The sequence below is a fragment of the Manis pentadactyla genome, chromosome 7 (assembly GCF_030020395.1).
Source record: "Manis pentadactyla isolate mManPen7 chromosome 7, mManPen7.hap1, whole genome shotgun sequence".
Lineage (NCBI taxonomy): Eukaryota > Metazoa > Chordata > Mammalia > Pholidota > Manidae > Manis > Manis pentadactyla.
Window position 1 is genome coordinate 143226816 of NC_080025.1, and position 13342 is coordinate 143240157.

The window sequence follows — 13342 nt, forward strand, 5'->3', positions numbered from 1 at the left end:
ATACCTCGGCCCGCTTTCTGTTTTCTCGGGGTTTCTGCCACCTGTGAGTACTGGGCCAGGAGCTTCTTTGCCGTTCCCAGGAGATAGACATGCATTCATTTAACACCAAGGGTCAATGGGACCACATTGTCCGGCTGGCTGAGAACCTAGTCCAAGAAGATGGGGTCTCAGCAAGTTACTTCACCTCCTCAGAGACGCCCTCCTTACCCTCTGTTGTTCCTTTCCCTTCATCCCATGACCCTGCACCTACTTCTCTTACATGTTGACCCACCGGGTCCACCCACTTGAGCATCCTGCCAACCAGGACTGTGAGAGTCCTCTCTGCAAGGAGAGAGCAGAGCTGGTGTTTAAAAGGACAGGTTCTGCATGTATGGAGCTGGAGGGTGTTATGCTCTGTGAATGATTACAATTCAGAGAAATTGCTGGATATTTATCACTTTGGCAGTAAGTGAATTTGGACCCTATCTCCCTCACATGCAAGAATTTGGGTCTGTGGGATAAGAGAGCTTGTTGGGATCTATGTGGATTTGGAACTCATTCTCCCAGTTCCAGGGGCAGCCATGCGGGGCTCTGGGGCAGCCCTGGGCCAGCACACAGGCCTCAAGCTGCCCTCCACACTGACCCTAGTCATATCCTTCTAAATGAGGCATCTCATAAAAATGGTGGGGAACAGTTTCTGTATGGGATGCTATAAAGTTTCTGCAAATATTTTGGTAATGGTTATACAACATTGTGACGGTACTTAATGCCAGTAAATTGTATACTGCAAAATAGTTAAAATGGTAAATTGCACTACATTAAAAAAAAGAAAAGTTGGGAAGCACAGGTTCCATGGAGATTAGGAAAGGAGGGCCTTGCTCCAGGGGTGGGTGAGAGTGGACAGAGCAGGATCTAGGCCTGGGCATGGGTGCAGGGAGTGCTGAGGAGGGCTGTGGGGGGCAGGCCTGGAGCCAGCCATACTCTCTTTCTCCCTCAGCCACCCCCAAATCCAAACCCTGCCTCCACTCAGCTCTGTGTTCAGACCTACATCTTCCATGTCTTTCTCTGTTCTCTCAGGTCTTTTGAGCCACAGAGCCACTCAACACTTATGTCCTGTTTGGTGGACATTCATATCTCACTTCCAACCACATCAGAAGCTCCTGCCAGACATGTGGCCTGGTTAGACACCTCTGTATTTGTTACATGGCTGCTGCACCCTGGGTACGCACTGGGTGCTCTGTAACCATTGGCCACAGTCAGTATTTGTTTGCAATGAGATTGGAGGAAAAAAATACATTTTAACTAATTAATGAGACATTGCTTGTCTCCATATAGAAATAGTAAATTTGCACTTTACTTCTTAGAGCATTTGCACATACCGGCATATGTGGCTCTAATGTGTAAAGGTTAATGCTTTACCAAGATACCTGGGGTGGCTCATACCCAGGGTGGCATGGAGGGTGTACATTGGTTTCAGTGAGGCTGCCATTTTTCTGGTCTCAAACCCTTCCCTGGGAACAGCCCTCGGAGACCCCAGTCTTTCTTGCAGGCACATTGTATTAGCAGTGCCATCCTCTGTTTTGATTACTACCAGGCTGGACATGAAATGATTTTGACTGTTTGCAAACAAGCCCAAAAGACAAATATACTTTGTCAAGAAGATTCAAAAAAATTTGAAATTCTGGAAATGTCTAGCATGTGGTTGATCTCACCAACTACACTACAGGATCTAAAAGCTGTTCTTCCACAAGAACCCCAGAATGTTTAGAGAAATATAAACATTGGTCTAACCAACATAAATGTTGCTTTCAGGTGTTTGATTTTAAAAGTCTGCAAGACTGCTTATTTTAGCTGCAATCACAAGCTCATTGCGTAAGAGGCTAGGTGGGCAACGTCAGAGGGCAAAGCCACTGGGGCAGGCAAGGGCTGTGGGCACCACAGCAACTGTCCCCTGCTCTAAAGAGGCCAGCTTCTGCTCAGCCCCAGTCGCCAGCTGCCAAATCTTCAGACTTTTCACAAGAGAAGCTGGAGGTTCAGATTTTTATGTGAAATTTCCAAATATTTAAAATGCTGCTGGGGCCAAACACAATAGCCATCCTGCCACATTAACCTGGATCACCCGTTCTTTTCTCTGGATACTAGTAAATTCGTGCTCTAGAAAACTTAACATCTATGCATTCACGCCCACCTTGCCCTACTCCCTTGCCTCACAGTGAAAGAGGCTTCCGAGCCAGCCTCAGTTGGTCAACTGTGTGTTGGTCTGTTCTACCCTCTCCGGGGCTTGGTGTCTGTGACTCACTACTGCAATCTGAATTCTGTCCCAGCTGCCCCCGAAACTGCTCTCACCAAGAGTGCCAATGATCTCCTTGCTGCAGAATCCAGAGAATTTGAAAATTCCTAGCTTATTCGACCTCTACCTCTTTCCTCTTTTCCTGCCTTCCCTCAGTACCTTTGCTGCCCCCCAGGGCTTTCCTTTCCATTCACCAGCACGCCACCCCGCCAGTCTCTATGGCTTCTCCCTACACTGTCCCCTGAGCGTCAGTGTCTGTGGGTTCTGCGCCAGGCCCCATTTGCTCACTCCACACTTACCTCCGGGGAGGTCATACACTGTCCCATCGCTTCAGAGCCATGACAGTTCCCTGACCTCTCCGTCCAGCCCAGACCCTCTTCCGGGCTCTGTGCCTGCCTGGCCTGCTCCCTACTCCTGTACTGTCACACCAAGTTGGCAGATCCAAGAGTGCTCCCCAAGGACAAACTGCTCCTCCTCCAGCGCTGCCCATCTCAGGGGAGTACGACTGTGGCAGTCAGTCACTCAAGCAGAAATCAGGCCATGTCGTCCATTCGTCCATTCCTCCGTCTCCCTCTCCACACTGGTCAACAAAGCCTGAACCAGCTGCCTATTAAGTGTTTCTTGAATCTATTCTCTCCATCTCCTCTGACACATCCATGGTCCATGGTCACCAACACAAGTCACCAAGACTGCTGATGTGCTGGTCACCCCTCTCATCCCCTCCTGGCAGCCCATCATCCTAAAACACATATAAACATCATCTGCTCCAGTCCTGCCCAAAGCCTTCCCTGCTTCCCACTAAACATGCTGGGGCTGAAGGCTTTCCTAAACTGCCCATCCTCTCCTGGCTGCTCTCAGACATCCATCCTCTCACTGGATGCTGCAGCCACTCGGGACTTTGGACCTTAGCACAGCCTCTCCTCTCTGATCTCAGACTCCGTTGGCCATCCCACCCATTCTTCAGGCCTTGCTTTAGAAGTGTCTGCATCCTGCAAACACCTCCCTTGACCTGTCCTAGACTTTAGAGCTTCTGTGCTCGGCCTCTCCCAGCTCCCTGGCATTTCCTGTAAGCTCTGTGAGGGTAGGGCCCTGCCTGTCTTGCTTACTATTGTCCCCCAGTGCCTTGTACAGTGCGGGGTGCATAGTAGGCACCCACCCAATATTTGCTAGGGTTATTTTGGTGATAGTGTTAGATGGGAAAGCGCCTCAGCCCTCATGAACATCACCAATCTTGTAATGAGAAGAGGCTCAGGACAACGAACTCACTGCTCCACACCCAACAAGAGGCAGAGAGGGGCCAAAGCCCAGATGCCTCATTCCAACTCTAGCACGTTCCTCATCCTCCAGCCCCGGCTCCCCCAGCTGCCTAGGCTGGTGCAGCACAGTGAAGAGACACCCGGATCAAACATCCATCATGAAGACAGAACTTACTGGAAAGTGTGACAGGAAAGCAAACTTCATCTGTTAACGTCCTTTCTCATGCTGCCAGGCAGGGCAGCAGGTGGGGCTGCTGTTCTGAGACTCTTCAGGACAGCTGTAGAGGCGGAGCACTAGGGCTCACAGCTGGGTGCTGGGTGTCTCCATGGCAATGGCCAGAGGGCATCCTGCGCCTCTCTCCGGCTCCTTACAGTTCTAGCCTTCAACACCTAGCATGAGAAATGGGTGCTAACGCTTTGTCCTCGTCAAGTTTCTGAGCTAGAAGCCCGGGGGGAAGGGGGCAGGAAAGTGGTTTGGCAATTAGTTGATTATATTTGACGTGGTAGAGCCGATTACCCGCAGCTGGCTACACTGAACTCACCCAGGATAGGGAGGATCGTCCTCCGTGTGTGGATTGAGGTGGGACAGTGGGTAAGAAGGGGCAGGGGATCCCCCTCCACCAGCCCAGTTAACAGCCCCAGTCCAGCCCATTTACAGCCCCAGCCTTCAGATCTTGATTTTAATGACACTGTAAGTACACAGATAAATATTATTTCTCTTCCCCTGTAAAGGCTCCTGACCCGGTCGGTCCTTGGCCAGGGGCCAGGGGCCAGGAAATATCTGCTTCCCCATGGGGGTCTCCTGGTGGGAGTTTTCCAAGGATGCATGCCTGAACTGTTCCCAGTAAGGGTTCACTCTTAGCATCATCTTGGGCATAGAATGTCAAAGCTGGTGATCCTCCGGACTTCTGCCCAGTAAGGTAGAGAGGGAAGGAAAATGGCCGGCAGGGACCCAGGGCAAGCAGCAGGCCAGGTCATTGTGTTCACGGGCCCAGGAGATCTCGTGCAGGGATCTCTCAAACCAGTGAGCCCGGAAAGGCCCAGAAGAGAATGAAGCTCAGAAGAAGGGCCGGGGCGCTGCCACCTCTGCGGCAGTGGGCCAGTTTGGGGCCGGGACGTCAGCAACGGTGGTTGGCTGGGCGGCTTCGCCGTGGATTCGCTGGTGCCGCACGAGGTGGGTCTTGCGGCTGAAGCTCTTGCCGCACTGAGGGCAGGAGAAGGGGCGGGAGCCCGTGTGGATAGCCTGGTGGCGGACCAGGTTGGTTTTGGAGCTGAAGCTGCGGGCGCAGACGGCACAGGCGTGAGGCCTACTGCCCGTGTGCACGGCCTGGTGGCGGCCCAGGTGCGACTTGCGGCTGAAGCGGCGGCCGCACTGCGCGCAGGCGAAAGGCCTGGCGCCGCTGTGGGCCCTGCAGTGGGCGACCAGGTTGGGCCTCGAGCCGAAGCGGCGGCCACACTGCGCGCAGGCGAAGGGCCGTTCGCCAGTGTGCACCCGCCGGTGCCGCGCCAGGTGCTGCCCGTGGGCGAAGCCGCGCCCGCAGTCCGAGCAGAAGAAGGACGGCTCGCTCGCGGGAGCGCCCTGGAGCGCTGTGCTTCGGGGCGCGCAGGCCACAGGCTCGGAGGCTACAGGGTCCACGGTGGCGCCCAGGGCGCACTCGTCGCACCTAAAGAGGCGCCCCTCGCTGCGGTGCACGCTGTGGTGCGTGGCGAGGTTCTTCTTCCAGCCGGAACTCAGGCCGCAGTCGGAGCAGGTGAAAGGCTTGGGCCCGGGAGGGGACGGGGTGGGGGAACGGGCAGGCGAGCTGGGCGAGGCGGGCTCGTCGGGGGAGGGCGGCGCGCGGCCGGCCGCCTCGTGCACCCTTTGGTGCCGCACCAAGTGCTGCTTGTGCGTGAAGCTGCGCGCGCACCGCGCGCACTGGTAGGGCCTCTCTCCCGTGTGGATGCGCTGGTGGCGGATCAGGTGCGTCTTTTTGCGAAAGCGCTTCTCGCACTCTGTGCAGGGGAAGGGCCGCTCGCCCGTGTGTGTCTTCTGGTGCGAGCCCAAGTGTATCTTCTGGCTGAAGCGCTTGCCGCACTCTGCGCACGGGTAGGGCCTCTCGCCCGTGTGCGTGCGCAGGTGGCGGGTCAGGTGGGCCTTCTTGCTGAAGCGTTTGTCGCACTCGGAGCACGGGAACGGCCGCTCGCCGCGGTGGCTGCGCTGGTGCAGCAGCATGTGCGCGCGCTGCGTGAAGCTGCGGCCGCAGTCCGGGCAGGCGCAGGGGCCCTCGCCGCGGTGCAGTCTCTGGTGCAGCCGCAAGGTCAGCTGGTCCCGGAACCGCCGCTCGCACTCCCCGCAGCCGTAGGGCTTCTCCGAGGTCGGGGCCCACCCGGCCAACGCGAACCCGCCCAGGGCCCCTGCGGCCCCCGGCTCCAGCTTATAGGCGGCGGCCAGAGGCCCCAGGTCCGGCGCAGGAAAAGGGGCTGGGTGTAATGATAGGTGCTGGGGCCATTCAACTTCCTCTTCTGCCTCCGGGTCCTCCTCCTCCACCTTCACCTTCCGAATGATCCACTCGCCCCCTGAAAGGTCAAAACAAGACGAGTCTATTAAGCCCCAGGTTTATTTGTGCAAGATTTATTTACCAATGCAACCACCACCTTCTGGAGCCCCGCAGTCTGGCTTCTTGCTCTCTCCACTCCACTGGAAGGTTCCTGGGAATGACCAAATCCGAAGATCAGCGTTCAGGATTCCTGCTGGGCTCTCTGCAGCCTGGGACGGGTGAAGCCCCTCCTGGGGGCTTTCTTGAACGCTTGCCTCTGGCTGTAGTGCAAGCCCTGCACAGCTTACTCTTGCGTCACAAGTAAGTGTCACAAGTAAGTGTGAATATAATGATGCTCCACGTTCAGTCCTCAGGCTTCACTCTGGGGTCATGCCCATGTGGCTGCCTCAGATCTTCCGGTCCAGAGGGATCCTTTCTGGAACCAGTTTCTCATCTCCAATTGAGCAGCTTTCCTCCAGTGTCCTACAAATTGGCTGCAGCTCAGCAGATTTATCACCAAACATTTGACCTACCCAGACCTACCCCGCTGATTCAGTATCAGGACTACAGCCCCCTTCTCCCAGCCATTGGCCTTGGAACAGTGACTCTCACCTTTGAGCATCCCTTGCTCTCTACCTCCTGTCCAGTGGCCACTGAGCACCTTTATATTCCTTCCTGGTGTCCCTCAAAAGTTTCCCCTACTGCTACTCCCTTCATTCTCCCTTCCACAGCCAGGTGGGAAATCCCAGTTAAGGAAGAGTGTTGTGTTTGAATGGTGCCAATCTCTGGAGAAGGACAGAAGGCCTTCCAGGAGAGCAGGTCTGAGATGGGTTCTGCTGGAGCTCTGGCCCTTCTGGGCACTGCAATGGCCCGGCCAAGGGGAGGCAGTTCGGGCCAGGGCCCAGACCCAGAGGGCCCACTTGGGTTCTCCTCTGCCACTAACCAGCAATGTGACCTTGGTTAACTTCTTACCTCTTTGTTACCTTTTCAAGCTAAGTTTGTTAGTTTGCTTAGGTGTAAGTATTGGATTAGTTCCTAAACCTGGTGCTGCATCACAATCTCCTGGGACACTTATAAAATAAATCTATCTATGGGAGCAGGGCATATGAACCTGTTCTCTTTCTTTAAAGCTCCCAAAGCGATTCTTACCTGAGAAACATTGAACCAGATGATCTGAGTTCTTGTCTGGCTCGAAAAGTCTGTAATGGCCTGAGCCTTGGTTACATTACACATGGACTGTCACAATTACATTGACTCCCACTTTGTTTCACTGATCCATCAGTTCCAAACAATTATTTTTCCTACTGTGATAGTGCTTTAATTTTCACTGTGCCACTCTTCTACTCAAGAACCATCAGTGGCACCCTGATATTTACAGGATAAAGTAAGTTCTAGCTGCACCTGAAGTTCACCCCTACCTAGTCCAACTTTCTTGCTACTCTTAAGCATAAACCCTTTACACCAGCCAAGCTGGTCTGCTCAAATCCTAATCACAAATCAACGTTCCTGCTTCCAAGTCTTTTCTTAACCTAGAACGTTTCCCATCCTCCACCCCACTCAGAACTGAAGTCCACACCTCTCTTGAAATGCAGCACAGATCAACAAAATCTTTGACAGACCCAGTGCATGAGGATCTTTTATATAAACATCTACATCACTTGCTGTCAAGACTTTCACACTTACTTGTGACGTGGCTTTATTGTTGTTATTTTAATTCTTTATTCAAACTCATATTTATGTCATCTCAACTAGACTTTAGCTTCTGGAGGACAGACATCTTGTGTCTATTTCTTTTTGTGTCTAATGAAGATGAGGACCTCCACCATTTATTGAGTGCCAGTGTAGATGATGCACTGTCTATACATCGTCACGAACCTTCACGACAACCACAACTGTACTCTTCTCCCTGTTTACAGGTGAATAAAGGGAGGCTCCTGGAGGTGAGGTAGCCTACCCAAGACCACTCAGTAAATGTGGATCAAGGGTTCAAACCAGGTCTGTGTCAGTCTAGAGCCCATCTCTTCTTACTATAACACAGCGTGGACCTAGTAGACACTAAATAAACCTGTGTGGAATAAATGACATCACTCAGGCAGAAGGTGAAAAAGTGGGTGGTAGCAGAAGAGAGTGATGGGCAGGATTGTGGAGAGAAATCAGCTGTTTGATAGCCCTGGGTAAGAGGGAGATGAGCCAAACACAAAAGAGTTGGAGCATTTGGGTACCACTGAGATTAGAGATTTGAGGGAGTGAGAGTGTCTGCAGAGAGATGCTGAAAAGATCAATCAATGCTATATATCTGCATGGAAATTGCAATTCAAGTCATCAACAAGTATGGACTTAGACCGGGGGAGGTTGGGGGCAGGAAGCGAAGACTTCAGGGGATATTGAGGTGAGGGTGAGTCTCTCTTGGGGACCAGATTCTCATTGTCTATGGATGTGGAATCCCCTCTGGGTGCTGAACTCTACAGCACAGAGGTGCCTGGACCCGATTCATCCTGGGTTGGAAGTCTGGAGTGACTGTCTCATCAAATAGCAACTCAGGAGCTTGCAGGGCCCCTGGGTGGGATGGAGAGCCGGGAAGACTCACCTGGGCAGGAGCCCGAAGGCTCGGCCTTCCGTGGTGGGCACGCCTGGCCTCCTCTGCGGGGAGCTTCAGCTTGTTCAGTGTGCATGCCACCCTCCGGTCTGGGAGCCCCGTGCCCTGGCAGAGAACAGGCTACCTCAAGGACTCCACTGACATCACAGATGGACAGAGGTCCCCGCTGGTGCTAGGAAGCAGGGGCTTTGGAAACCCCAGTTCCAGCCCCACTGGCAGGATTTTGTGCCACATCATACCTGCAGGAGCTGAATTCCCGGCTGCTCCAGGGCAGCCCCAGGCTCCTTGAAGCGGGGCAGCTGCTAAGGCTGTGCACGATGCAAGAGCCACAACCATAAGGAGTTTCTGGAATGTGTGTGTAAGATAGTGGAAGGGAAGGTCCCTGCCCTGAGGCTTACATGAGGTTGCTTGGTGAAGGGCTGGGACCTTCCAGCTACCAGATGGATCTCAGTTCCAAGGCAAATCATTGGAGAAGATAGATGTCAAAAAACCAGACACACATCTCCCAGGATCAGCTGAGCCACCTTCCTCACCTCTTTCAATTCTTACTCAAATCTTACCTTCCCAGTGAGGACCCTCACCATCCTATTTAATCCTACGTCCTGTCCCACTCCCCCTACAGCAGTCTCAGGGCCCCTCCTCCTGCCTTATCCCCTCCATAGCACATACCCTCTTGTAACCCTGTTCATAAGGGTGTTTATTTTTATATTTGTTGTTTGTTGACTCTGCTCTCTCTAGGATTAAGCTCTGGAAGGTAGGAATCTTCATCTATTGGTCCCTGAGGGATTCCAAATATCTAGAATAGCATGCAGCACTTAGTATGTGCTAATTAAGTACTGGATGGAGGGAAGGAAGACTCCCCCCTGAGCCACTGTCCATGGTCCCCACTTACCTAAGCTTGTGCCTAGTGCTCTCTTTTCACTGGGAGGGGACATCTGCTCCTGGGCATTATGGGACCCCTCCCCAGGCTCACTTTGGGGGGCCATCTCCAGCTGTCCCACAGAGACTCCTGTTATAGGTAGAAGGATGAGTCCATATAAGGCATCTAATACAGAACTGGTGGTCAAAGGGTGGGGAGTGGTGGGGGGGGACTCTTTCCCCTCACAGCCCACCCAAGGGGCTTTTCCAAAATTGCTTAGGAAGGAAGGGTCTCTAGCCAACATGACAAGGAATGCCAGGTTCCCGAGGGGCCTGGCCAGGTATCAACCTCAGCCCCTGGCACTGAGTCAAGGACAAGAGAAGGAAGAGATAGAATAGATTTAAGAACCCTGGTGTATGTATGTGTATGCCTGTGTACATTAGCACAACTGCCAACATGGCCGGGCACTCAAACACACCCCGATGAAAGCAAAATGGAAGCCAGGGGTCTCTGCAGTCTCAGGGTCGCAGTCTCCTGGGGATGGCTCTGCTGTCTGAATTGTAGGGAAGCAGCAGGCCTAGCATGCTCCGAATCCTCCTACACCTCTGCCTCCCCCCAGGTCTGAGTTCCTTAGTTTTGTGGGCTCACCCAGGGAGCTGAGGGCATCGAAGGTCTCTCTCATGGCAACCCAGGGTAGCTCCTCCTGGGGATCAGGACACAGACCCTACGGAGAAGATACATCCTTGTTCAGATTCTTATCTCATCCGCTCCCACCAGGGCCCTGGCTCTGCCCAGTCTATCCCCACCTGCTATCCCCAGGAGCTCCTAAGGTGGTGTCCCCAGGTAGAGTGGAAGTTGGATTTCAGAAAGTAAAGAGATCTTTGAAGGTGGCTCAAGGAGGTGGCCTTGAAACCATTTCGGCGAGTTCTGGGCCGCTCCGGAGTCAGCCACATCTCCACCCTCACCTGGCAGGTCCCTGAGAGCCAGCCCCAGCCCATCCGTGCTTCCCACTCCAGTGCCCTGGCCTGGGCAGCTCAGGAATCAACTTATTACCTTGGGAGAGGGGACAGGGTGGAGGGTGGGAGACCAGGGTGGGGAGCAGGGAGCTTCATCTCGGCCTTCCAGCTGTCGCTGTAAGAGCGGGTGTAACAGGAGCCAGCCCAGGGGAGGAGGTAAGTGTCACTGTTGGGCAACTGTGGGGGAGGCCCTCAGACAAGGGTCCTCGCTGAGGCAGGAAATGGCTCTTGCTTCCTCTCCCCCAAACCCCACCTCAAAACCGTGGCCCTCCCCGCGGGGCCTCCCCAGGCGGGAACACCCTGCCCTCGAACCCCCTGTCCCCCCTCCCCGGCGGCTCCCCCCGCCTTCCGCCCTTTCTCCCCACCGAATCCGGCTGCTCCCCAGCCCCGCCCCTTCCCCGCCCACCGCCCGCCCCCTCCGCTGGGCGGGCCCTCCGCAGCCCCCGCCCCCCTGACCCCCCGCTCCGGGCAGGCTCGCGGCGGCGCCCCCCTCCCCCTCCGCGGGCTCGCGGCGGCCTCTCCCTTCCCCGCCTGCTCCCCGCCGGCCCCGTCCGCCTCCCCGGCTGCACACCCTCTCCTTCCTTCCCCCTCCTCTTTTCCTTCCTCCCCTCCCGCCCGCCCTCCCCTCCCCTCCTCCTCCCCCACTCCGGTTTCCCTTCCTTCTTTCCTCTCCTCACCTCGGTCCCCCCGCCTCCCCCCTCTGCAGCTCTCCTTCCCCTCGAGGCCCCCGTCTCCCTTCCCCCTTTGCCTCCCCAGCAGGCTCTGGCTTCCCTGGCCTCCCCTCCCCCGTCCAGGCCGTCTCCCCAGCGCGCCCCAGTCCCCTAGACCCCGGGCCCGCCGCTCCTGCCGGACTCCCTGAGCGACCCCGTTTCTCCCAACGCACCTCCAGTTACCCTCCCCTCCCTCTCAGCGTCTCCCTTCCCATTTCCGCCCCCCGCTGACTTCTTACCCCTCCCAAGTTTTCCTCCCGACAGACCCCTCCCATCCCACCTCCCCGCCTCCGCGGGTCCCCTAGAGTCTCTCCGACCAGACCTCACTCTGCGTCCCGCACCCCTCCCCGGCTCCGGGGCTCACCTGTCAGCGCCCCTCGCTCCCGCCCCTCCCAGACGGCCCGTTCCCTTCGCCGTTTTTCTTCCCCTCTCCCGTCGCCCCCTCCCACACTCCCTCCCCCCCTTCGGGGGCCTCCCACCCTTTGCCACTGGACGCCCCCTCGCCCCGTCCCCCTCTCCAGCCCGCGCCCTTCCCTCCAGATGCCCAGTTTTCCTCCCCCTCCCATCCGGCTCTCCCTCCCCAGTCCTCCCCCCTCCCTCCTGCCCTTGCCCCTCCCCTGCCCTCCCGTTACCCTCACCCACCCCACCCCCTCCGGTGCTCGCAGCGCCCCCACCCCGGGGCTGTCACCTGCGCGGCGCGGGCAGGGACTGAGTGTCGGTGTGGAAGGGGAAGCGGGCGGAGCCGCCCGCCGCCGGGCGCCTCCACGGCCCGTACCTGGCGGGCCGGCCGGCCGGGTGTCCCCGATGCTGCCGGGACCCGGGCGCCCCGGCCTCCTGCCCCGGCCGGCTCTGCTCGCAATGGCGCCCGCTGCCTGCAGCTCGGCAGCGGACTGCCCGAAAGACTGACAGACTGACAGCTCCGAAACTTCGCGGGGAGGGGAAAGGAAAAGAGCGGCGGGAGCGGGAGCCGGGAAGCGGCGCCGGGAGGGAGAAGGGAGGGGGCGCTGTGAGGAAGCGGGGGGAGAGCCGCGGGGCTCCGATGGGGGAGGAGGCGGGGGCGTCCCGGAGCGGGGTCGCGGGGTCGCGCGCGGCGGGGTCCGGCGGGCAGGTGATGGTGCGGTGGGACCGCGTCCCAGAGGGGGTCAGGGAAGGTGGGAGCCAAAAGGAGGGGGGCAGGGAAGGGGGGAGGGGAGGGCGGAGTGTTGAGGGAAGGGGCGGCGGAGGGGGAGGGGCCGGGGGGGAGGGAGGGTGCCCGCAGGCGCCGAGGGAGGAGCCCGGGGAAAGGTGGAGCGCGGGCGGGAGGGTGGGGGGAAGTTGGGGGGCAGCTGGGGGGGTGCTCGGGAAGGGGGTCGGGGAGTGTGCGTTGCTGTCTTCGAGTCGCAAGCGCCCGCGGGGAGTGTGTCCGCGCCGCGCTCCCGAGGTGGGATGGAGCCTCCAGCCTGTGGGTCCCCGGGGCGGGTCTGGGAAACCGCGGCCCCGCCCCGCTCTCCACCCCAATTCCCCGGGGATCCACCCAGAACCACGTCCCTCCCGGGTCCGGGGGTCTGGACCAGCCGCCTTGGGAGCGGGCCCCTTGGGGCGGTGGGGAGAGACCGCAGGAGACAGAGCTGACCCGGGTGCCTGCTCCCCAAGAACAGGCCCTTCAAAGTTGAAACTGGGGTGGAAGCTTTGAGCCCGGTCCCCCGGGAGAACGCAGGGCTGGAGAGGAGGCAGCTGGGGGCGAGGCGGGGTCCCGGGGCGCGGCTGAGGCGAGGGGAGAGCTCCCTGGGCCCGGTGGGGGGTGGCTTCTCCCACCAGGTGGACAGAGGGAGCCCCTCAGCCCCGGGTTCTGGCTCCTGCGGGCACTCTGGACTGGACAGCCCTGCCCAGGGCCATGATGTTTCCTCATCAGCCTGGCCGCCTAGGCACCTCAACTCCTTTTCAATGAGGAGGAACAACTTGTTCCTCCGGCTGCAGTGTGGGCTGGTTACTACAGACCCCCATTCTTCCCGGGGTCTTCTCTCTTCCTCTTCTGCGCCTTTAGGGGAAGGGCGGCTGTGACTTGGGTTTCTCCCCAGTCTGAGTGCTGCCGCATCCGCCGTGTTAGAATCCAGAGCTGTGAGTGAGTCCTCCAAAGGAGA

General features: G+C 57.4%; 1 protein-coding gene across 6 annotated transcripts; it reads right to left on the reverse strand.

Annotated features, from left to right (window-relative positions):
- Positions 1-4191: 4191 nt before the first annotated feature.
- On the reverse strand, positions 4192-12343 carry ZNF467 (zinc finger protein 467). 6 transcript variants are annotated; one of them, XM_036899645.2, is made up of 5 exons: positions 11998-12342; positions 10145-10220; positions 9530-9646; positions 8629-8742; positions 4192-6081 (listed from the first exon to the last, which is right to left on the reverse strand). In XM_036899645.2, exons 2-5 carry the CDS (start codon positions 10176-10178, stop codon positions 4583-4585), a joined length of 1764 nt encoding a protein of 587 aa, XP_036755540.2. In that variant the 5' UTR covers positions 10179-10220; positions 11998-12342; the 3' UTR covers positions 4192-4582. The 6 variants fall into 6 exon arrangements, with proteins under 6 accessions (XP_036755540.2, XP_036755541.2, XP_036755543.2 ...); XM_036899646.2 differs by having other exon boundaries at positions 11911-12342; XM_036899648.2 differs by lacking the exon at positions 11998-12342 and adding an exon at positions 11587-11792.
- Between the last annotated feature and the right edge of the window lie 999 nt (positions 12344-13342).